A 25,043-nucleotide genomic window follows, 5' to 3' on the forward strand; every position below is an offset into this window, starting at 1 on the left:
CAAAGTACCCATTAAGTTCACCTGCCATTTATTTGTTCCCCATTACTTTCCAGTGGTCCATATCAACTCTCACCTCCCTTTTACTCTTTTATATAACTGAAAAAAAATACTTTTAGTATCCTACTTAATTTTATTGGCTAGTTTACCCAGATATTTCATCCTTTCCCTTCTTATTTGGTTGCCTTTTGTAGGATTTTAAAAGCTTCCTAATCATCCAACTTTCCATTCACTTTTGCTACCTTATATGCCCTTTCCTTGGCTTTTATGCAGTCCTTAACTTCCCTCGTCAGTCACAGTTGCCTACTCCTTCCATTTGAGTGTCACCATGGTTCGGATATGACCCAAGTGCGGAATGAGAGACACTGAAGCATGTCGATAGTTCACAGACTTTAATTCAAAAAAAGGAAAATAAAACAATAAAAGCTAGGCCAAACAGGGTAATTAACTAAAACTCTCAAAAGGGAAACAAAGCCTACACTGTGGCCGAAAAGGATATCTAAACATTAAGTGAATGCCACTAGTCTTCAAAGTCAGTTGATTTTGGAAGTCCAATGGCTCAAGGAAGGCCAAATGCAAAACTGCAGCAAAGCTTTGCTATGCTCTGTCCAAGTCTCAACAAGCACTACGACAACAAGAATGTAGTCAAATACTATCATAATTAAATAATAATTACCTAACACTTGCAAATTCACAAGCACAATTGCAGTATCTACTGCGCTGCAGAATCCATGGTTGTGACATTGAGAACTACATCCTCTTTGGGACATAGCTATCCTGCGACTTGTGAACTATTCCCAGAAACTTCAGCTACCTCTGCTCTGCCACCATCCCTGCTGGAATCCTCCTCCAATCCACATGGGCATGTCCCTGCAACTCCCTTTATTCAATTACAATATTGATACATGTGAGTTATGCTTCTCGCTCTCAAAGTATAGTATGAATTCAATCATATTATGATCACTACCTCCTAAGGGTTCCTTTGCATTCAGCTCCCTAATAAGATCTGATTTATTACACAATACCCAATCTATGATAGCCTTTCCCTGAATAGGCTCAAATACAAGCTGCTCTAAAAAGCCATCTCATAGGCATTCAAGAAATTTCCTCTCTTGCGATCTGACGCTAACCTGATTTTTCCCAATCCCCATGCATATTGCAGTCCCCCTTACAATTGTGACATTACCATTATTACATGCCTTTTCCAGATCCCTTTGCAATCTCAACCCCACATTTTGGTGACTATTTGGAGGCTTAAATGATTCCCATAATGGTTGTTATACACTTGCAATTTCTTATCTCCACCCTGAAAGAGTCAACATTCTCTATCCCTATCTCACCTCTATAAAAAAATGTGACTCCATCTCTTACCAACAGAGCCACTCCACCACTTTTGCCCTGTCCCCAGTCATACTCCACCCATCATCTACTTGTAAAGCTGTTGGCTCATCCTCAGTTCTATTATCCTTGTTCCCATCCTCCTGCCATATTAGTTTAAACTGGCCCCAGGTGTGTCAAGTACTTCCTAGCCCGGATTGGACTCACCAGTCACCTCCAGAGATAAACACAACCACATAAGGATGTGAGTGGTCCTCATTGCTCGCGATGGACACGTCCTTCACGTACTTCAAGTCCTTTAATTGTCGCCATTTTGCTCCCTCTGAGCACATTCATTAGGTAGGTTACACAAAGTCAATATGTACAACAGTTAGGTCTGTAGACACACTAACCCCTACACTCCAGTGCTCCTGGAAGCCAGTGGATTACGATATCAGTCGGAAGGCACACACTCAACGATTCAGCTTCTGCCCCCTCTGCCATCAGATTTCTGATGAACCCATGAACACTACCTCTACTTTTTTTGCGGTTACTTATTTAACTATATACATATAACATAATTCAAAGTTTTTTTCTATTATTATGCATTTCGTTGTACTGTTGCCCTAGAGCCAACACATTTCACGACTTACGCCGCTGATACTAAACATAATTCTATCGATTGGGTGCAGCGGGGTTGTATGCGAGTGTTACATCAACCGACCCCTCACTCTGTAGATTACGGTAGTGGAGTGGCGTGCGCCTCTAGTCGGAGGATTACGACACCGGAAGCTGATTCTTCTTTTCCTGTGTGGACGGCGGCCGCCATGCGAGATGTCAGCAGTTTCCTTCAGGAGCAGCAGAGCGGTAGCGCCAGCGCCGAACTTGGGCAGGAATGGCACAGCATGGAGGAGCTTTACAACAAGAAGTGAGTCCAGGCTCTGCACCCACCCCATTCCCGAGTGTGCAGCCCTGAGGGACCCGCGTGGGACTGGGGCCTCAGCCTTGACTTCTCTCTGAGGCCGGTTCACGGTGGCTCAGGAGGTGGCGGAGAGAGGGGGAATCGGGGTGCCTCGGGGCGGGGGATGGGGATAGAATCAGGGTGTCTCGAGGAGAGGGAAAAAAAGGGAAATCGGGGTGTCTCGGAGGGGAGAAGAGAGAATTGGGGTGTCCCAGGGGGAGGAGGGAATCGGAGTGTCTCGGGGGGGGGGGGGGTGTGAAAGGGCATCAGGGTGTCTCACGGGGAGGCAGAGGGAATCGGGGTCGGGGGGGCAGAGGGAATCGGAACGTCTCAGGAAGGAGGGAGAGGGAATCAGGGTGTACCGGAGGTGGGGAGGAGGGAATCGAAGTATCTCGAGGGGGAAGGGGAATCAGGGTGTGTCGTAGGGAAAGGGAATGGGGGGGTGTCCCGGGAGAGGGAGAGAGAATCAGAGTGTTCTGGAGGGAGAGGGAATTGGGGTGTCCTGGGGAGAGAGAGGGGGGATCAGGATGTCCTGGAGGTGGCAAAACAGGATCAGATTGTGCTTAGGGTCTGGGGGATTGAATCAGTGGTCTGAGGGAGGTTTCAGGTGCCTCTGGGATCCTCGCTAGTCTGTGTCACTCATCGCTGGTCTAGGTTAGCCCCAGTGACATGCTGGCCAGTCAGAATGGATCCATGTCCTGGGCCAAAGATGCCATCTCTGCTGTAATCCAACTAAAAGCCCATCTGATCTTGTCTCATTTACCCAGATTTGGCTCTTTTTCCTCTAAACCTCTCATAACTATGTGCTCATTCAACTGACCTTTACGTATTGTTAATTTACTTGCCATCGGTCACTATCTTTACTTGCAGCGAGCCATGCATTGTGCTACAAGCTCCCTCTGTTCCATGCACTTCCCATGTGGTCCTGCCATCCACTGTAGAATTCCTAATCTCATTTGACCTCCCAAAATATAACACCTCAAATTTTAATAAATTAAAAATCATTTGTCAGTGCTTAGCACACTTACCCAGCTGACTAAGGTCCCCTTGTAACTTTTGATAACTTTTATCACTGTCTACTAGATCACTTATTTTAGCATCCTTTAATATAGTTGTCGCCAACCTTTTTAAGCCGAAGATTCCCAACCTCAGCCTTAGTGAAAGGCAAGTTGCTTTTAGAGAAAAAGCAACTCTTCCAACTTCAGGCCTTTTATTTGGGCTAATTGTATTTGAATTACATGAAATGCTTTTGTCAAACTTACAAATTAATTCAACCAAGAAAACACTGTAATTAGCATATCAAACAGGTCATAGCTGTCTTTCTTTAAGAATATTACAATACTTCATACCTTTTGTAGTAACTTCTACTTTGAAAAAGGACCATTTGACAACTTCATGTCCAAAGGAACAACTTTATCTGGGACAGCAAAACCAATGTTTAACATACAGAGGTTTTCACTGAACCGTGCTGCATGGCAGAGGGGCAATACACACATGCTCACCAGGCAGAAAGAATGGAAGTAAAACCCTGCAAACCCGGAAACAGCCTCTCTTTACAAACAGCTTTCCGTAGCGGGAGTATTGCTATATTATCATTATCCTAATTAGTATTACTTATTTTTAAAATGCTCACATTACAACACCTTTAATTCTAAGTTTCATTATTAAATTTTATTTCAACATAAAAAATAAATGAATAAAAATTGACTTTTGCACTCAGTGTGATGACTGGGGCTGAATACTTTCTGCTAGTTCCTTGAAATTTGGCTCATAACTACAGACAGCCAGTCTGAGACAGTCTGTGAGGTGTCTGTCAGTAAGATAGCTCCTGCACTTAGATTTAATAATTTTCATCTGTGAAAATGCAATTTCACACAGATAAGTTGACTGGAAGTAGGCACTGACTTTTAGTGTACATGTGGTGAGATGAGGAGACTCCTCCCTGCTGACAAGCCCCCAAAAGTCACCGTCCCTTCATCTGCCTTTAAGCTCGATGTCATTTTGCAAATCAATTATTTCCATTTCAATATCACTTGGCACACCAAATACTTGCTGGAATTTGGCTGCTATATCGATTGGCAGAAATGGGTTTGAAATAAATGCAGCAATATCTTTCATGACGTTTAACTTCCCAAAACGCTGATTGAACTCTATTGCCAGTTTGTCTAGGTAAGCACAGTACTGCTCAGGGTGAAAAGCATTTTTTTTTCTTGATGGACTGTAACATTTTCTCCAAGTTGGGGAAGTGTGTCAGCCTCCCGTTCTTTAAATTTGAAATCCAAACGCTGAGCTTGGCCTTAAACGCATTTACTGCGCTTATAATGTGGGGTAGGTGTCGGTCTTTTCCCATGAGCTCATTGTTAAGTGTGTTTAATTTAGCCGTTAGGTCTGTCAGAAACCCTAAATCTAGTAGCCACGCATCATCTGACAGTTCCTCGTGCTCCTCATTTCTTTATCTCAGGCAGCAAGTCAACGAATTGTTGCAGCACAGCACCCTCGCAAGCCTCCTGACAGACTGAATGTTGAATCTGCCACGTTTTTTAGGTGGTTTGTATTGGTAACTTACTGAGACACTAGTATAAGTTTCAGAGGTACGCAAGCTAATGGCACCACTGTTTTTTGTTTCCCAGTTCTTTTACATTTGGGGAATGTTGGAATTTAAAGGGGGAGAAGTGTTGTAATGCAAGCATTATAAAGATAAGTTAATACCAATTAGGATAATGGTAATATAGCAATACTCCCACTACAGAAGGCTGTTTGTAAAGAGAGGTTGTTTCCGGGGTTGCGGGGTTTTACTTCTGTTCCTTCTGCCCTGTGAGCATGTGCGTATCGCCCTTCCGCCATGAAGCACGGTTCAGTGAAAACCTCTATGTTAAACATTGGTTTTGCTGTCCCAGATAAAGTTGTTCCTTTGGACATGAAGTTGTTTCAAAGTAGAAGTCACTACATATGACTCCCATATGTGTTCTAGGGGTAAAATTTGCTTTTTCATCAAAAGGTTTTTCAGGCATAATGTATTTGCGTATTTTTCTTTTTTTTTCGGGATCTACTGGGTATGTCTCAAAGATTGACCAGTCGATCGCGATAGATTGGTTGGTGACCACTACTTTATAAGCTTACTAACCATGTTGTATATCAGAATCAGAATAGTTTTAATATCACTGGCATTTGTTGTGAAATTTGTTAACTTTGCAGCAGCAATAGAAAGCAATACAAGATTATACAGAAAAAAATTGTTAATTACAGTAAGTGTATATATTAAATAGTTAAATTTAGCAACTAGTGCAAAAAATAGGAACTAAAAAAAATGTAGTGAGGTAACAATGTCCATTCAGAAATCTGATGGCGGAGGGGAAGAAGCTGTACCTGAATTGTTGAGTGTGTCTTCAGGCTCCTGTACCTCCTCCTTGATGGTAGCAGTGGGAAGAGGGCATTTCCTGGGTGTTGTGGGGTGCGGGGGTTGTTCCTTAGTGATAGATGATGCTTTTTTGAGGCATCACTCCTTGAAGATGTCTTGGATACTGTGAAGCCTGACTAACTTGACAACTCTCTGCAGTTTACTTGGAATCTGTGCAGCAGCCACCACCCCGCCCCCTCCCTGTTACTAGACGGTGATGCAGTCGGTTAGAATTGCTCTCCATGGTACATCTAGAAATTTGCATGTGTTTTGGGTGACACACCAAATCTCTTCAAACTCTAATGAAATATTACATTCATTCCAAATCAAAGATGAGCAACAAAACTTTGCAGCACCAACTTTCTGTTTTTCTCTAGTTGGCAGTCAGTGGTGAGTGATGTGCTGGGCCTGTAATTTAACTGTAAACATTCATAATTTGCAAGATGGGACTTGATATAATGTTTCTAAGTCTCTAAATTTCTATGACCCTAAATTAAGTTGAAAAGAAAATTGAGCAGAAGGTGCAGCGAGTCTGTGGATATAGATAGGTTATGTGCGTGGACAAGGATTTGGCAGAATGAGTACAAATGTGAGGCTAAGGAAAAACTGGTTATTGTTTAAATGGTGAAAGATTGTAGCATGCTGTTGTGCAGAGGGATTTGGGAGTGCTTGTGCATGAATTGGGTTAGGGTTACAGGTTGGCTTACAGGTGCAACAGGTTACCAAGAAGGCAATTGAAACATTGGACTGCATTGCTAGAGGGATTGGATTTAAGAGCAGGGAGGTTATACTGCAAAGTAGTGATCTAGTAAAACCAGACCTGGAGTACTGCATGCAGTTCTGGTCTCCTTACTTGAGGAAACATACTGGCTTTGGAGATGGTGAAGAGGAGGTTCACCTGGGTGATTCAGAGATGAAGGGATTAGCCTATGAAGAGAGATTGAGTCACCTTGGACAAATACTCACTGGAATTCAGAAGAATTAGAGAGGTTCTTACAGAAACATAAAATCATGGAAGGAATAAATAAGATAGAGACAGGAAAGTTGTTTCCACTGGTAAATGAGACTAGAACTTGGGGGCACAGCCTCAAGATTCAGGGAAGTAGATTTAGGATGATAGTGAGGAAAAACTGCTTTTCCCAGAGAGTAATGAATCTGTGGAATTCTCTGCCTAAGGAAGCAGTATATTCTACCTTACTAAATACTTGATAGATACAGATAAATATCTGTATTTAAATATCTATTAACCTATTGTCTATTGTCTAAATACAGATAGATCAGAGGTGGCATAGGATTGGAAGATATAGGGTCCTTGTAGGTAGAGTTAAGAAACTTCAAGTGTGAAAAGACCCTTATGGGAGTTATATACCGGCTAGGATGTGGGCTACAAATTATCACAGGAGATGGAAAAGGCATGTAAAAAGGACAATGTTATGATAGTCTTGGGGTGATTTCAATATGCTGTTAGATACGGAAAATCAGCTTGGTACTGATTCTTAAGAGAGAATTTGTACAATGTCTACGAGCTGGCTTTTTAGAACAGCTCGTGGTTGAGCCCAGTTGAGGACCAGCATTAGATGTTGTGTAATGAAATGGTTTTGATTAGGAAAGTCATCCAGTTCTTATCCTCACTGGTGTGTGGCACTGGGAGTAATCCAGAAATTACTACCCTGGAGGTTTTGCCCTTAAGTTTTCTCCCTAACCCTATATTCTCCAGGACATAATTCTTTTTCCTACCTATGTTGTCGATACCAATATGTATTACGACTTCTGGCTGTTCATCCTCCCCTTTTAAGAATGTTGTGGACCCTATCTGAGACATCTCTGACACTGGCAACATCCCACCTGTGTGTTGCCTTCACATCCACAGAATCTGCTTTCTGCTGCTCCAGTTATAGAAACACATCACTGTATTCCTCTTCTCCTCTCCTTCCCTTCTGAGCTACAGAAGCAGACTCATTGCCAGAGATCGGGTTGCTATGGCTTCCCCTTTGTGGGTCCCCCAAACAGTTTCCAAAGCAGTGCACTTAATATGAGGGAAATGGCCACAGGGGTACTCTGCTCATCTTAGGGGTGACTGTCTCCCTGTTGCTCCTGTCTGTCACCTCCTCATTCTCCCGTTTGAGCTGCAGCTCCAATTCCTTAATACAGTATCTGAGGAGCTGTAATTAATGCAGATGTTGTTATCAGGGAGATTGGAGCACTGTCAGAGTTCCCACATATCACACAAGGAACATACCACTATATCTGGACCCATTCTTTGTACATTTGCTATGTAGTAATAGAGAAAAAAATCTTACTAGAAACTTACTTAGAATCTGTTTGTGCTTGTCCAAGTCTGTTGAGCCAAAGGCTGATCACTCTAACACTGTCCAACACACTGGCTTCTCTGATTACACCTCTAGTCTGTGAGCCAGTAGGGTTGGTCGGTACCATCTGAGGGGAATAATGCTACTAGTGATTTTTGGCAAGGTATACAGCTCGAGAGTTAGAAAATATGTGATAGCATTGCACCGGTGGTTGCTTTATTACTTCAAATAAGTAATCGCTTTTTGTATATATTCAATATTAACATCAATGCAGCAGAAAATGTTACCCCCCCCCCCCCAAAAGGTAAAAAACTTCATTTGGAGAGATTGCTGGTTTTATCAATGTCATGGTATTTTCCATATTGTTGTATCAAATCAAAACAATCTTGAGCTTTTCTCATAGCATATAGAATTGCAGTACAATAATTAAAATGTGGGGTTCCACACAGCCATAACCTAGGCCCTATTTGGTTGTAAAATTAATATATTTAATCAAAGACTGCTTTCCATACTTTGTTTTCCATACTTTCATAACCTGTTCATAATCATAATAATTTTCCAAGTCTTCCACATCTTCATCTGAACTTTCCACACACTCTGAGCTGGATGCCTGGTTTTCACCATCAACAATTTTCCTTTGTCATCTGGAAATATATCTACTGAATTGCTCAGCTCAAGTTCCAGTTTCCTATGAATGTGCTTCCTTGTAGAATCTTGCAGGATTCACCAGATAGCATGAAAGATTCAAGTTTCGTGACCAAAGAAGTGACTTGTACGATCATCTTGTTGGGTATGATATCAGTTCTGATATACTTGAAAAGGTCTTTATAGGCTTCCCTTTCAATCCTTTTATACACTTCATTGCCATCTGTTTCATCATCATTTACTTTGTACTCGGGTTCCTTTTTCTTGATCCTGGTCTTATCCTTATAGCATGAAACTTGATAGTGGGCCTCTGCAGCAGCTATGTCTCAGCTTGTTACTGCTAGAATATTTTCATCTTTCTTTTGGGTTGCACATTTTCATAGTGTCTGGTCAGCTCTGAGTTGTACAGCTTGATGTGACTTGAAGCCCTTCAGAAATTTCACCTTATTACAAAAAATGCTACCACTGCTGCAATGCGGTCACATATTTTCTAGCACTAGGGGTGTATACCTTGCGAAAAATCACTCTAAGAATTATTCCCCCTGGATGGTTCCAGTGGCCCAAATTTAGGGTCCTGGCTCACGGACTACTCACTACTTTTTACTGAACCCTGCCGAGTTCCTAATAGATCATTATAACTGCAGCCCGCCGAAAAACCCCAAAAGCATCCGAGCTCTCTTTAAGTTTTTTAAACAAGTATCACTGCACTATTTAAGAAGGGAGGGAAACAGAAGAAAGGAATTGATAGGCCAATAAGTGGTTGGGAAGATTTTGGAGTCGATTATTATAAGATATACTGTAAGAGATATGAGCAGAATTAGGTCATTTGGTTATTATTTCACTATGCTTGATCAAATTTTCTTCTCTGCCCCGTTCCTCTGCCTTCTCCCATTATTCCTTTGTGTCCTGAACAATCAAGAATCTTATCAACCTCTGCCTTAAATATACATAAAGATTTGGCCCCCACAGCTGCTTGTGGCAAAGAATTTCACGGATTCACCACACTCTGGCTAAAGAAATTCCTCCTCATCTCCATTTTAAAAGGATGCCCCTCTATTCTGAGGCTGTGTCCTCTGGTCTTAGACTTTCACAGTACAGGAAACATCTTCTCGACATCCACTCTATCAAGGCCTTTCACTATTCAATAGGTTTCAATGAGGTCACCCTCATTCTTCTGAGTTTTAGTGAATATGGGCCCAGAGTCATCAGATGCTCTTCATATGACAAGCCATTCAGTCTGGAATCATTTTTGTGAAACTCCTTTGAACCCCCTCTAGTGTCATCACATACTTTCTAAGATACCTTAGAAACTGCCTGAGTCAGTGGTGGAAGCAGATACACTAGTGAAGTTTAAGAGACTACTAGACAGGTATATGGAGGAATTTAAGGTGGGGAGTTATATGGGAGACAGGGTTTGAGGGTTGGCACAGCATTGTGGGCCGAAGGGTCTGTAATGTGCTTTACTATTCTATGTTCAATGTTCTCTAAGGGACCCAAATCTGTCACAGTACTCTAAGTGAGGCCTCATCAGTGCTTTATAAACTTACAACATTACATCCTCGCTTTTATATTCTAGTCCTCTTGAAATGAATATTAACATCACATTTGCCTTCCTCACCACAGACTCAACCTGCAAATTAATCTTTAGGGAATCCTGCACAAGGACTCCCAAGTCCTTTTGCACCTCAGTTTTTTTTTGTATTTTCTCTACATTTAGAAAATGGTCAACCCTTTCATTTCTTCTACCAAAGTACATGACCATACACTTCCTGACACTGTATTCCATCTGCCACTTCTTTGCCCATTCTCATCTAAGTCCTTCTGTAGCCTGCCTACTTCCTCTAAGCTACCTCCCCTCCACCTACCTTCATAAAGTCTGCAAATGTTGCAACAAAGCTATCAATTCCATTGTCCAAATAATTGACATAAACATAAAAAGAATCAGTCCCAAAACAAACCCCTGAGAACTGACAGTCACTGGCTGCCTTTATTCACACTTTTACTTGTGACACTCAGCCACTGTTTTATCCATGCTAGAATCTTTAGTGAAATATCATGAGCTCATAGCTTGATAAGCAGTCTCCTGTGTGGCACCTTGTCAAAGGCTTCTGAAAATCCAAATACACAACATCAACTGATTCTTCTTTGTCTATCCTGCTTGTTATTTGAATTCCAACAGGTTTGTCAGGCAAGATTTTCCCTTGAAGAAGCCATGCTGACTACGGCCCATTTTATCACGTGCCTCCAAGTACCCTGATATCTCATCCTTAACATTGACTCTTAACATCTTCTCAACCACTGAGATCCTGCTAACTGGCCTATAATTTCCTTTCTTCTGCCCTTTTCCCTTTTTGAAGAGTGGAGTAACACTTACAATTTTCCAGTCTCCTTGAACAATTCCAGAATCTACTGGTTCTTGAAAGATCATTACTACTGCCTCTGTAGTCTCATCAACTACCTCTTTCAGGACCCTAAATTGTACACCAACTGGTCCAAGTGACGTATCTACTTTCAGACCTTTCAGTTTCCTAAGAACATTCTCTCTATTCATGATAACTTCACACACTTCATGCCCCCTGACACCTGGAACTCCATCATCCTGCTGGTGTCTTCCACAGGGAAGATTGATGCAAAATACAACACACACAAAATGCTGCAGGAACTCAGCAGGCCAGGCAGCATCTATGGAAAAGAGTACAGTCAATGTTTCGGGCCAACACCCTTCAAAAAGCTGAGAATTTAGAGTAAGAAGTGTAGGGGGGAGGGGAAGAAATATAAGGTTGTAGGTGATAGGTGAAACCGGGAGGAGGGAAAGGGGTAAAGGAAAGAGCTGGGAAGTTGATTGGTGAAAGAGATATTATAAAGGGCTGAAGAAGGGGAAATCTGATAGGTGAGGGCAGAAGGCAATGGAATAAAGGGAAGGGGGAGCACCAGAGGGAGGTGATGGGCAGGTTAAGGAGATAAGGGGTCGGGGGGCAGGGGGTGCCATTACCAGAATTTCAAGAAATCATTGTTCATGCCATCAGGTTGGAAGCTACCCAGACAAAGTATAAAGTGTTGCTCCTCCAACCTGAGTGTGGCACTAGAGGAGACCGTGGACAGACATCAGAAAGGGAAGTGGAATTAAAATGGATGGCCACTGGGAGAGCCCACTTTTTCTGGTGGACAGAGGCTAGGTGCACAGTGAAGTAGTCTTCTAATATATTTGGGTCTCACTGATAAACAGGAGGCCACACCTGGAGCACTGGACACAGTAGATGACCCCAGCAGACTCACAGGTGAAGTGTTGCCTCACCTGAAAGGACTGTTTGGGGCCTAAATGGTAGTGAAGGAGGAGGTGCAGCGGCAGGTGTAGCATTTGTTCCGTTTGTGAGGATAAGTACCAGGAGAGAAGTCAGTGGGGGGAGAACGAATGGACAAGGGAATCACTTAAGGATTGATCCCTGTGGAAAGCAGAAAGTGTGGGGGGGGGGGGGGGGGAGGAGGGAAAGAGCTACCTGGTGGTGGGATCCCATTGGTGATAGAAGTTACGGAGACTTATGTGCTGGACACAGAGGCTGGTAGGTAAGGACGAGGAACCTTATCCATGGTAGAGTGGTGAGAGGATGGGATGAGGGGCGATGTGCATGAAATGGAAGAGCTACGAATGAGGGCAGCATTGATGGTGGAGGAAGGAAAGTCCCTTTTTTTGAAGAAGGAAGATATGTCCTTTGTTCTGGAATAAAAAAGCTTCATCCTGAGAGCAGATGTGGTGGAGACAGGAATTGAGAGAAGGGGATGGCATTTTTACAAGTAACAGGTGGGAAGAGGTGTAATTCAGGAAGCTGTGAGAGTCAGTGGGTTTATAAAAGATATCAGCAGATAAGCTGTCTTTAGAGATAGAGACAGATTGAGAAAGGGGAGGGAGATGTCAGAAATGGACCAGGTAAGTTTGAGGGCAAGGTGGAAGTTGGGGGCAAAGTTGATGTGTTCTGCATGGGTGCAGGAAGCAGCACTAATGCAGTCGTTGATGTAGGGCAGGAAGAGTTAGGGGGTGAAACCAGTGTAGGCTTGGAACACAGACTGTTCCACGTAGCTGACAAAAAGGCAGGCACAGCTGGGACCGATGCAAGTGCCCAGGGCTACACCTTTTGTTTGGAGGAAGTGGGAAGAGCCAAAGGAGAAATTATTGAGATTGAGAACCACTTCCACCAGACGGAGGAGAGTGATGGTGGAGAGGAACTGGTTGGGTCTGATGTCCAGAAGGAAATGGAGAGCTTTGAGGCCTTCCTGATTGGAAGTGGAAGTGTATAGGAGCTGGGCATCCATAGTGAAAATAAAATGATTGGGAACTTGAAATCATTGAAAAGATCCATATCGTGTGAAGTGTCACGGATGTCGGAAGAAAGGGACTGAACCTATATTCAGTTCATCTGCCATTTCCTAGCCCCTGTTGCTACCTCTCCAGTATTATTTCCCGGCAATTCAATATCCACTCTCGCCTCTCTTTTTCACTTCATGTATCGGAAGAAACTTTTGGTATCCTCTTTAATAATCTTGCCCAGCTTACCTTCATATTCCATCTTTACTTTCTTAAAGACTTTTTTTAGTTACTTTCTGTTGGTTTTTAAAAGCTTCCTAATCCTATAACATTCCACTAATTTTTGCTCTTTTATATGCCCTTTCTTTGGCTTTTATGTTGGTTTTGAATTCACATTGTTAGCCACAGCTGTGTCATCTTTAGAATATATCTTCCTCTTTGGAATGTATGTATCCTATGCTTTCTGAATTTCTTCCAGAAATGCTTTTGTTGTTGTGTTATCATCCCTGCCGATTCTTTTCTAATCAATTCTGGCCAATTCCTCTCTCATGCCTGTGTAGTTCCCTTTACTCCATTCTAATACTGATACCATAAGACAGAGGAGCTGAATTAGGCTCCACCATTCAATCATGGCTAATACTTTTTCCCCTCCTCAGCCCCACACCCCAACCTTGTGATGCATGTCCAATCAAGAACCTATCAAGCGCTGCCTTTTTTTAAATTAGTTTTTTTTATGCATTTTCTACATCACTACAGACAGAAAAAAAACCCCAAATCAAAATGAAGAAAATTAATACAGTGCAAAAATAAACATACAATAATACTATAATACAAAAAAGGTAATTGAAAAAGCACTCAAATTGAAGACATATAAAATTAGTATCCTCCCCAAGCCCCGCAACAAAAAAAAACTCCAGACCAACCACAACACAATATAGAGAATATAAATCAGGACATTCAAACCCCCAAAACTGTAAATACACTTAAAAACAGAAGATAATAATGCCTACTACCAAAAAAAAGAGCTGAAAGAAAGGGACTGAAAAAAAACCTTAGTTAAGAGGAAGGTTATGAAAGTACTCAATAAAAGGTCCCCAGACCTTATGGAACTTTATATCCGAATTAAGAACTGAATAATGAATTTTTTCAAGGTCTAAGCAGGCCATAATATTGTTAAGCCATTGAGCATGCGTGGGCGGGGCAACATCTCTCCATCTAAGGAGAATTAAACATCTAGCCAGGAGAGAAGCAAAAGATAATATTCGACACTTAGTTGAACTCAAACGTAAATCTATCTCACCCAAAAAACCAAACAAAGCAATTAAGGGGTTAGGTTCTAAGTGGTGGTTCAGAATATAAGATAAAGTTATGAAGGCATCTTTCCAAAATTTCTCCAAGCTAGGACAGAACCAGTACATATGAATAAGAGAGGCCTCGCCCCTTTTGCATTTATCACAAAGAGGACTAATATTAGGGTAAAATCGAGATAGTTTAGATTTAGACATATGGGCTCAATGAACAATCTTAAACTGTAAAAGGCAATGGCGAGCACAAAGAGAGGTGCTCTCCTTAAATACACCCAATGACCTGGCCCCTCCACAGCTGCCTGTGGTAACAAATTCTATGAATTCACCACCACCTGGCTAAAGAAACTTCTCCACATCTGTTTCAAATAGAAGTACCTCTATCCTGAGGCTGTGTCCTCTTGTCCTAGATTCCCCCATAATGGGAAACATCCTTTCCACATTTCTACTCTGGCTAGGCCTTTCAACATTTAAAAGGTTTCAGTGAGATCCCCCCCCCCTTCTAAATTCCAGTGATTATAGACCTAGAGCTATCAAACGTTCTTCATATGATAAGCCTTTCATTCCTGGAATCATCCTTGTGAACCTCCGTTGAACTCTCTCCAATGCCAGAACATCTGTTCTTCGATGAGGAGCCCAAAACTGTTCACAATACTCAGGGTGAGGCCTCACCAGTCTTATTAAGCCTCAGCATCACATCCTTGCCCTTGTATTCTAGACCTTGTAAACTGAATGTTAACATTGCATTTGCCTTGTCACCACCGACTGCCTGCAAATTAAGATCATAAGACAAAGAAGCAGAAGTCGGCCATTCGGCCCATCGAGTCTGCTCCGCCATTTCATCATGAGCTGATCCAATCTCCCTTTTAGTCCCATTCCCTCACCTTCTCACCATAACCTTTGATATCCTGACTACTCAGATACCTATCAATCTCTGCCTTAAATACACCCAATGACTTGGCCTCCACTGCCGCCCATGGCAACAAATTCCATAGATTCACCACCCTCTGGCTAAAAAAATTTTTTTGCATCTCCGTTCTGAATGGGCTCCCTGCAATCGTCAAGTCATGTCCTCTTGTACTAGACTCCCCCACCATGGGAAACAACTTTGCCACATCCACTCTGGCCATGCCTTTCAACATTCGAAATGTTTCTGTGAGGTCCCCCCTCATTCTTCTAAACTCCAAGGCATACAGTCCAAGAGCGGTCAAACGGTCCTCATTTGTTAACCCTCTCATTCCCAGAATCACTCTAGTGAATCTTCTCTGAACCCTCTCCAACGTCAGCACATCCTTTCTTAAATAAGAAGCCCAAAACTGCACACAGTATTCCAAGTGAGGTCTTACAAGTGCCTTATAGAGCCTCAACGTCATATCCCTGCTCCTATACTCTATTCCACTAGAAATGAATGCCAGCATTGCATTTGCCTTCTTTACCACCGACTCAACCTGGAGGTTAACCTTAAGGGTATCCTGCACGAGGGCTCCCAAGTCCCGTTGCATCTCAGAACTTTGAATTCTCTCCCCATTTAAATAATAGTCTGCCCGTTTATTTCTTCTACCAAAGTGCATGACTGTGCACTTTCCACATTGTAATTCATTTGCCACTTCTTTGCGCATTCCCCCTATCTATCTATCTCTTGAGTACAAGAGCAAGGATGTCCTTTTGCATTTGTACAAGGCCCTGGTGAGACCACACCTGGAATATTGTGTACAGTTTTGGTCTCCTGGTTTAAGGAAGGACATTCTGGCAATTGAGGAAATGCAGCGTAGATTCACTAGGTTGATTCCTGGGATGGCAGGGCTGTCTTACGCAGAGAGATTGGAGAGATTGGGCTTGTACATGCTGGAATTGAGGAGATTGAGAGGGGATCTGATTGAAACGTTTAAGATAATTAAAGGATTTGATAGGATTGAGGCAGGAAATATGTTCCAGATGTTGGGAGAGTCCAGTACCAGAGGGCATGGATTGAGAATAAGAGGTCAGTTATTTAAAACAGAGTTGAGGAAGAGCTTCTTCTCCCAGAGAGTTGTGGAGGTGTGGAATGCACTGCCTCGGAAGACGGTGGAGGCCAATTCTCTGGATGCTTTCAAGAAGGAGCTGGATAGATATCTGATGGATAGGGGAATCAAGGGATATTGGGACAAGGCAGGGACTGGGTATTGATAGTGAATGATCAGCCATGATCTCAGAATGGCGGTGCAGACTCGAGGGGCCGAATGGTCTACTTCTGCACCTATTGTCTATTGTCTATCCAAGTCTCTCTGCAGACTCTCTTGTTTCCTCAGCACTACTGGGCCCTCCACCTATATTTGTATCATCAGCAAACTTAGCCATCTATTCCATAATCCAAATCGTTAATATACAATTTAGAAAGAAGCGGCCTCAACACAGACCCCTATGGAACACCACTGGTAACCGGCAGCCAACCGGAATGGGGTCCCTTTATTCCCACTCTCTGTTTCCTGCCAATCAGCCAACGCTCTATCCACGTATGTAACTTTCCTGTAATTCCATGGGCTCTTATCTTGTTTAGCAGCCTCGTGTGCGGCACCTTGTCAAGCTAACAGGTCTATAATGTCCATTTTGCTTCCTTGCCCCCTTCTTAAATAGCAGAGTGACATTTGCAATCTTCCAGTCCTCTGGAACCAGGCCAGAATCTATCGACTTTTGAAAGATCATTGCTAATGCCTCTGCAATCTCCACTGCTACTTCCTTCAGAACACGAGGGTGCATTCAATCTGGTCCAGGGGATTTATCTGTCCTTAGACTATTCAGCTTCCTGAGTACTTTCTCAGTCGTAATTGTGACTGCGCATATTTCTCTTCCCTGACACCCTTGAAAGTCCGGTATACTGCTAAAGACTTCCTCAGTGAAGACTGATGCAAAATACTCATTTAGTTCCTCCGCCATCTCCTTATCTCCCATTACAATTTCTCCAGCATCATTTTCTATCGGTCCTATATCTACTCTCCCCTGTCTTTTACTCTTTATATACTTGAAAAAGCTTTTAGTATCCTCTTTGATATTATTTGCTAGCTTCCTTTCATAGTTCTTCTTTTCCCTCTTAATGACCTTCTTAGTTTCCTTTCATAAGCTTTTAAAAACTTCCCAATCCTCTGTCTTCCCTCTAAGTTTTGCTTCCTTGTATGCCCTCTGCTTTGCTTTTACTTTGGTTTTGACTTCTCTTGTCAGCCACGGTTGCATCCTTTTTCCATTCGAAAATTTCTTTTTCTTTGGAATATGTCTGTCTTGCACCTTCCTCACTTCTTGCATAAACTCCAGCCACTGCTGCTCTGCCGTCCTTCCTGCTAGTGTCCCTTTCCAGTCAACTTTAGCCAGTTCCTCTCTCATGCCACTGTAATTTCCTTTACTCCACTGAAATACCAACTCATCAGATTTTGGCTTCTCTTTCTCAAATTTCACAGTGAACTCAATCATGTTGTGATCACTGCCTCCTAAGGGTTCCTCCACTTCCATCTCTCTAATTACCTCTGGTTCATTACACAATGCCCAATCCAGTACAGACGATCCCCTAGTGGGCTCAACAATAAGCTGTTCTAAAAAGCCACCTAGTAGACATTCTACAAATTCTCTCTCTTGAGATCCAGTGCTGACCTGATTTTCCCAATCCACTCGCATGTTAAAATCCCCTACAATTATTATAACACTGCTGTTCTGGCAAGCCTTTTCTATTTCCTGTTGTAATTTGTAGTGCACATCACTGCAGCTGTTTGGAGGTCTGTAGATAACTGCCATCAGGGTCCTTTTACCCCTGCGATTTCCTAGCTCAACTCATAAAGATTCTGTACCTTCCAATCCTATGTCAACTCTTTCTGATGATTTAATATCATTTCTTACCATTAAGGCCATGCCACCCCCTCTACCTAACTGCCTATCCTTCCGATAAACTGTGTATCCTTGGACGTTCAGCTCCCAGAGACATGCATCCTTTAGCCACGTCTCAGTGATGGCCACAATATCATACCCGCCAATCTGTAACTGCACAAGATCATCCACCTTATTCCTTATGCTGCGTGCATTTAAGTATAACACCTTAAGTCCAGTATTTGGTACTTCTTGCATTGATTGCACTGCAACTCATCCCAATGGCTGCAAATTTGCTCCATCACCTGCCTGTCCTTCCTGACATCCTTACTGCTCATTACCTTAGATCTTATTTCTATTTTCCCTCTCCTCCGCTCCATCATTCCGGTTCCCATCCCCCTGCCAAATTAGTCTAAACCCGCCCTTACAGCTCTATTAAACCTACCCGCCAGGATGTTGATCCCCCTAGAATTCAAGTGTAACCTGACCTTTTTGTACAGGTCACACCTGCCCCAAAAGAGGTCCCAATGATCCAGAAACTTGAACCCCTGCCCCCTGCTCTAATCCCTCAGCCACGCATTTATCCTCCACCTCATTTCATTCCTACTCTCACTGTCGCATGGCACAGGCGGTAATTCCGAGATTACTACCTTTGCAGTCCTTCTTCTCAACTGCCTTCCTAACTCCCTATATTCTCCTTTCAGGGCCTCTTCCCTTTTCCTACCTATGTCATTGGTACCTCTATGTACCTCAACCTCTGGCTCCTCACCCTCCCACTTCAGGATATCTTGGACGCAAGCAGGAACATTCCGGACCCTGGCACCAGGGAGGCAAATTACCATCTGAGTCTCCTGATTGCGTCCACAGAAACGCCTGTCTGACCCCCTGGCTATCAAGTCCCCTATTATTACTGTCTTCCTCTTCCTTTCCCTACCCTTCTGAGCTACAGGGCCGGACTCTGTACCGGAGGCACGGCCACTGTTGCTTCCTCCTGGTAGGCTGTCCCCCCCAACAGTACTCAAACAGGAGTACCTATTGTCAAGGGGTACAGCCACAGGGGTACTCTCTAGTACCTGACTCTTCCCCTTACCCCTCCTAACCGTGATGCACCTGTCTGCCTCCTGTGGCCCCAGTGTGACCACCCGCCTGTAACTCCTCTCTGTCAACTCCTCACTCTCCCTGACCAGACGAAGGTCATCGAGTGCAGCTCCGGTTCCCTAACACGGTCCCTTAGGAGCTGCAGCTCGGCGCACCTGGCACAGATATGGACGTCCGGGAGGCTAGGAGACTCCAGGACCTCCCATATCCGACACCGAGAACAACAAGCTGCCCTCACACTCATAATTACCCTTTCCTCAAATAACAGGGAAAACTGAAACCTAAACCTACCTTGCCTCCCCCACTTCCGCCTAAGCCCGTTGAGCCCAAGCCCTCAAGCCTTCACTCTGCTCCCAGCTCACTCCACTGCCCGCAAACGATGCTGCCCGCTGTTTAAGGCTGTGTCCTTTTTAAGTCTTCCCCGCTTCACTGCATGACGTCACACGCCTGCACAGTCCCGCCTCTCTTAACTCCGATGAGAAGAAGGAAAAATCAAAATGGTTCCCACCGCACTCCCTTTCTGCTCCTCCAACTTCCTTCTCCAAAAAAATTAACCTTTAGGGTGTTCTGCACAAAGACTCCCAGGTCCCTTTGCATCTCAGATTTTTGGATTTTCTCCCTGTTCAGACAATAGTCTGCACATTTATTTCTAATACCAAAGTGCATGACAACGCATTTCCCAACATTGTATTAAATTGCCACTTTCTTGTCCATTCTCCTCATCTGCTTTAGTCCTTCTGCATCCTACCTGTTTCCTCAAGGCTACCTGCCCCATGCCAATCTTCGTATCACCTGAAAACTTGGCATCAAAGCCATCATCTAAATCATTCATATACAGCATGAAGAGAAGCGGTCCCAATACCAACTTCTTTCTTAAAGAGTTAAGTGACATTTGCAATTTTCTATTCTCTGGCATCATGCCAGAGTCCAATGATTTCTGGAAGATTATTACCAATGCCTCCACAACCTTTACCACTACATCTTTCATAACTCTATGGTGCAGTTTATCTGGTTTGGGTGATTTATGTACCCTTGGATCTTTTGGCTTTTTGAGCACCTTCTCCCTTGTAATAGTAACTGCACTTACTTCTCTTCCCTCACACCCTTCAACATCTGACACATTGCTAGTGCCTTCCACAATGAAGACTGATACAAAATATTGTTCATCTGCCAATTCCTTGTCTCCTTTATTATTTTTCTGGCCTCTGTTTCTAACCATCCAATATTAACATCTCTTTTTTATTTTCTACATACCTGAAAAAGCTTTTACTATCCACTTTGAAATAGTTTGCTAGTTTGCTTTCATATTTCATCTTTTCCCTCCTGATGTTTCTTTTGGTTGCTCTCTGTAGGTTTTTAAAAGCTTCCCAATTCTCTTTCTGCTAATTTTTTTGTTGATTTATGCCCTCCTTTTTGCTTTTATATTAGCTTTGACTTCCGTTGTCAGCCACGCTTGTACTAATTTGCCAACTAAGTATTTCTTTGTTTTTTGAATACATCTGTTCTGCACTTCCATAATTTTTCCTGGAAACTTGCGCCATTGCTGCTCTGTTGTCAACCCTGCCAGCATCTCATTCCAATTTTCTTTGGCCAACTCCTCTCTCATACCACTGTAATTTCATTTACTCCATTGAAATACTGCTATGTCAGACTTTACTTCCTCCCTATCAAATTTCAAGTTTAACTCAGTCATATTGTGATCACTGCCTCCTAAGGATTCTTTTACCTTAAGCTCCTTAATTGCCTCCAGTATAACACATAATCCAGTATAGCTGAGCCCCTATTAGGCTCAAAGACAAACTGCTCTAAAAAGCCATTTCATAGGCATTCAGCAAGCTCACTCTCTTGAGATCCATTACCAACCTGATTTTGGTAATGGATTTTTGTCACAGCTATGAGGTTTCTCGCAGGTTAGCGGTGCTTGTTAAAAGTACAGAAGGGGCATTGCTGGGAGAAGGCCAGTAGGAATGTCAGGTTTGGATACAAAGGAGGCTTCAGTTCAATTGAGGTGCTAGCTCTGGGTAAGCTTCTTTTAAGGTTCCAGTTTTTTTTCCCTCTCTTACTGTATCTGGTATAGTCGGCCCTCCTTATCCGTGGGTTCTGCATGCACGGATTCAACCAACTGTGGATCAGGAAAACCCGGAAGTTCTCGTCGTTTGAGCTTTGTTGGCCTCAAGTCTCATTCGGTCGCTACTTTGTTTCTGTGTAAAAAGCAATTAAGTGGTCAAAGCAATTCCTCAAAGGCTAAGAGGGAGTGTAAAGTGCTATCTCTCGCCAAGAAAGTAGAAATTTATAGATCTTTTGAAAAGTGGCATGTCCCTTGCCAAAATGGTCCTCAGCCCTCAACCTCCACAGATCCTGACTTTAGTATTATTGAGCCTCCTCCAAAGTGTCCTTATTCCCTAAACAATACAGTGTAACAACTATTTACATAGCATTTCCATTGTATTAGGTATTATAAGTACTGTAATCTAGAGATGATTAAAAGTATCACTCGTTGTTTGAGCATTGTTCGCCTCGCGTCTCGTTCGTTTACTACTTGTGTTATGAGTGAGAGGAAGGAGTTTAAAGCTAGTAAGGGATGGCTGACTAGCTATGTAAAGTGCTACAGCCTCAAGAACTTAAAGTTCACGGGAGAATCGGGATCAGCTGATGCCGAGGCAGCATCAGTGTTCCCAGAAGAGCTACGATGGTTGTGTCTGTACTGAACATGTACAGACTTTTTTTTCTTGACATTATTCCCTAAACCAGAGGTCGGCAACCCGCGGCTCCGGAGCCGCATGCATCTCTTTCATCTCTGTGCTGCGGCTCCCCCTAGTTTGTTAGTTTTTGAAATGTAATTCGAAATTTGAAGATTATGGCGATCTTGTACAATCTAAAAACGTTGTGGAGACCCCATTTCCTGGCACATCCGAACCGGCTCACAATTAGCCACCGTTCCGGCTAAGGGAGATAGCCTACGGGGGTTTGTGAGTACGTGTCTTTTGGAGCATCCGCGCCCACGGGGACGGGTTGAGGGAGGTTTTAAAGCAAGGCTGTTTAGTTCGAATAAAGTTACCTTTGACTGCAGTGTCTTTATTTTAGCGCTGCGTGTAGCACACCGCTACAACGTGTTTTTTTATCGCTATTAATATACATCACCACTGCCAATGCCTGACACCCGCCAGTGCGCGCTTTCTTTTAATTCTTCGATCCAAGATAGGCTAACTATGGAGTAACCTTCAACCCAACGTCTTTTTTTCGGAGTTCAAAATGTTTTTGTTGCATGCAGAAATGTAATTTCGTTTTCTCTGCAGGAGTTCATCAATTTCATAAATGCAACACATTATAGTTTGTTTATACATAGCATAAAGGCAAAAAAAAAACCGTTGTATGCAGTGTTATTTCATTTTAAATGTCAAATGGGTTTTGTGGCTCCCAGTGTTTTCTGTGGGAAATGGGTCCATATTGGCTCTTTCAGTGGTAAACGTTGCCGACCCCTGCCCTAAACAATACAGTATAACAACTCATTACATAGCATTTACATTGTATTAGGTATTGTAAGTAACTTAGAGATGATTTAAAGTATGTGGGAAGATGTGCGTAGGTTATATGCAAATACTACACCATTTTATATAAGGGACTTGAGCATCCACATTTTTTGGTATCCGTGGGAGGTCCTGGAATCAATCCCCTGCGGATAAGGAGGTCCAACTGTATTGTAAATAGCTGCTGTGTGCTCTTCATGCCAGATGTTAGAACTACATCTGCGTGAAGTGCACCCACCCTGTAAGGTATCTGGAGTAGCAGCTGGTTGACCTTCAGTTTGTTCGGGTCAGGAGATAATTCAATCAGAGTTACAGGGAAGGAGTCACCCCTAAATTGCAGGAGGTGGGTAGCTGGGTGACTGTCAGGAGAAATGTAAATGTAAATAGACAGTTAGTGCAGAGCACCCCTGTGGCTATTCCCCTCAAGAATAACTATGCCGTTTTGGATACTGTTGTGGGGGATGACCTCCCAGGATAATGCTATGGAGACTGGGTTACTGTCACTGAGCAAAGGTCTGTGGTACAGAAGGGAAAGAGAGAGGAGGGGAATGGTAGACAGTAGACAGGGAACAGACTGAAGGTTCTGTGGATGTGAACAGGACACACTAATGGTATGTTGCCTCACTGGCACCAGGATCAGGGACGTCTTGGATTGTGTCCACAGCATTTTGGAGAAGGAGGGAGAGCAGCTGGATGTCTTAGTATGTATTGATATCAATGACATAGGAAGGAAAAGCAAAGAGATCCTTAAAAGAGAATTTAAAAAGCTAGATAAAAAGCTGAGAAGCAGGAACTCCAGGTTAGTAATTTCTGGATTGTTGCCTTTGTAGAAACAGGATGATATGACAGATTAATGTGTGGCAGAGAAGCTTGAGCAGGGGGTAGGGCTTCAGGTTCTTGATGGGATCATGGGTTGTTAGAGGAGAGGGGTGGGTTTCCTTGCCTTTATAAGGAGAGGGCTGGGTCTGCTGCGGGGGCTGGGTGTGTGCTAGACCGTGCTTCTTTCTCTCAACTTTCCTTTTTGAACCATAGACTCTGGCACCAGCTGACAGTGCGACTGCAAAGCTTTGTCCAGAACCCTTGCTTTGCCACTGGCGATGGTTTAATTAAGGTAGGCAATGCACAGTGTACTTTTGTACAGTTATTTTAATTTTCTAATTGTATCTCTATAATTCAATATTTTTCTCTTTCAGCTGTATGAAAATTTTATCAGTGAGTTTGAACACAGGTGAGAGTTTTACTCCTAACTGTTGAGCTTAATGTATTGGAATTTGCTGCACATTTCCATTTCAGGTCCTTCCTGGAAAGCTGCAATAAACAGAACTGTGCAATGCTGAAATGGGCCCTGGTCCATACTGACTGTCTTCCCTAATCACATCTGCCCACATTAGGCCTGTATCTTTCCCATTCACCTACTTGTCCAAATGCATTTTGAAGGTTGTGCCTGTCTCCACCACTACCTTAGACAGCTTGTTCTAGATAACCATCGCCCTCGGTTTAGAAAATTCTTTCCTGTGATCTGCTTCAAACTTACCATTCTCACGTCAATCTTGCACTCTCCTGTTCTAGTCTAGTGATACTGTTTATTCCCCTTGTAATTTTATTAACCTCCATAAGCTTTCCCTCAGCCTCCTGTGAATAAAACCAGCCTATCCCATCTCAGTCTAAGCAGGCTTTCCAATCCAGGCAGCATGCTTGTGAATCTCCTCTGTACCCTCTTTGTTGCTCCTGCATCCTTGACCCTGCTGTGGCAGGCTCGGGATCTTGGTGTCATATTAGCAGATTTTCTGGACTATTTAATTCACTTTTTTTTAAAAACAAGTTTGTGATGCCTCATTCTGTGAACCACAAGTTGAAATGCAGCAGGAGTATCGTGGCCCCAGGAGGTAGGGGGAGGGAAAAAGGGGAGGAGAAGTTGTGGGTGGGAAAGGGAGTGGAGAGTGGGAGGATAGAGTTGGGATTGTTGAGTAGTCAGATCGTGATCACTGGAGTTTTTGATTCAGATTAAGATTTATTGTATGTACATTGAAACATAGAGTGCAATGTGTTGTTTGTGTTAACAAGCAACACAGCCTGTGTGGGGGGTATGTGCTGGAGGCAGCCTGCAAGGGTCACCACACATTCCAGCGCCGACATAGCATGTCCACACTGCTCGGCAGAATAACACAGAACATAAACAACAAAGCAAGTCCTGTTCCTCCCTCTCATCCACACACAGCTGTTGAGACCAATGGTAACTCTCAGCTCTTGGTTCATGCCTATTGTAATTCCAGTGCTCCAGGTTAAATGTTGTGGAACCTCTCTCTCTCACACTCTGAGTACCAGCCTTCCCCACTCATTCTAGGGAAAGATTTTGCTCA

At 43.2% G+C, this 25,043-nt stretch overlaps 1 protein-coding gene across 1 annotated transcript in view; it reads left to right on the plus strand.

Annotated features, from left to right (window-relative positions):
- Positions 1–2,086: 2,086 nt before the first annotated feature.
- Positions 2,087–25,043, plus strand: part of LOC132397460 (26S proteasome non-ATPase regulatory subunit 13-like) — an 82,533-nt gene continuing 59,576 nt past the window's right edge. Inside the window, exons 1-3 of the mRNA XM_059976282.1 lie at positions 2,087–2,242; positions 23,716–23,794; positions 23,877–23,911. Of these exons, the coding sequence (XP_059832265.1) occupies positions 2,142–2,242; positions 23,716–23,794; positions 23,877–23,911 (215 nt within the window). The 5' untranslated portion in view covers positions 2,087–2,141. The remainder of the gene's footprint in view (positions 2,243–23,715; positions 23,795–23,876; positions 23,912–25,043) is intronic.

Source organism: Hypanus sabinus, chromosome 7 (genome assembly GCF_030144855.1).
Source record: "Hypanus sabinus isolate sHypSab1 chromosome 7, sHypSab1.hap1, whole genome shotgun sequence".
In the NCBI taxonomy this organism is placed as follows: Eukaryota; Metazoa; Chordata; class Chondrichthyes; order Myliobatiformes; family Dasyatidae; genus Hypanus; species Hypanus sabinus.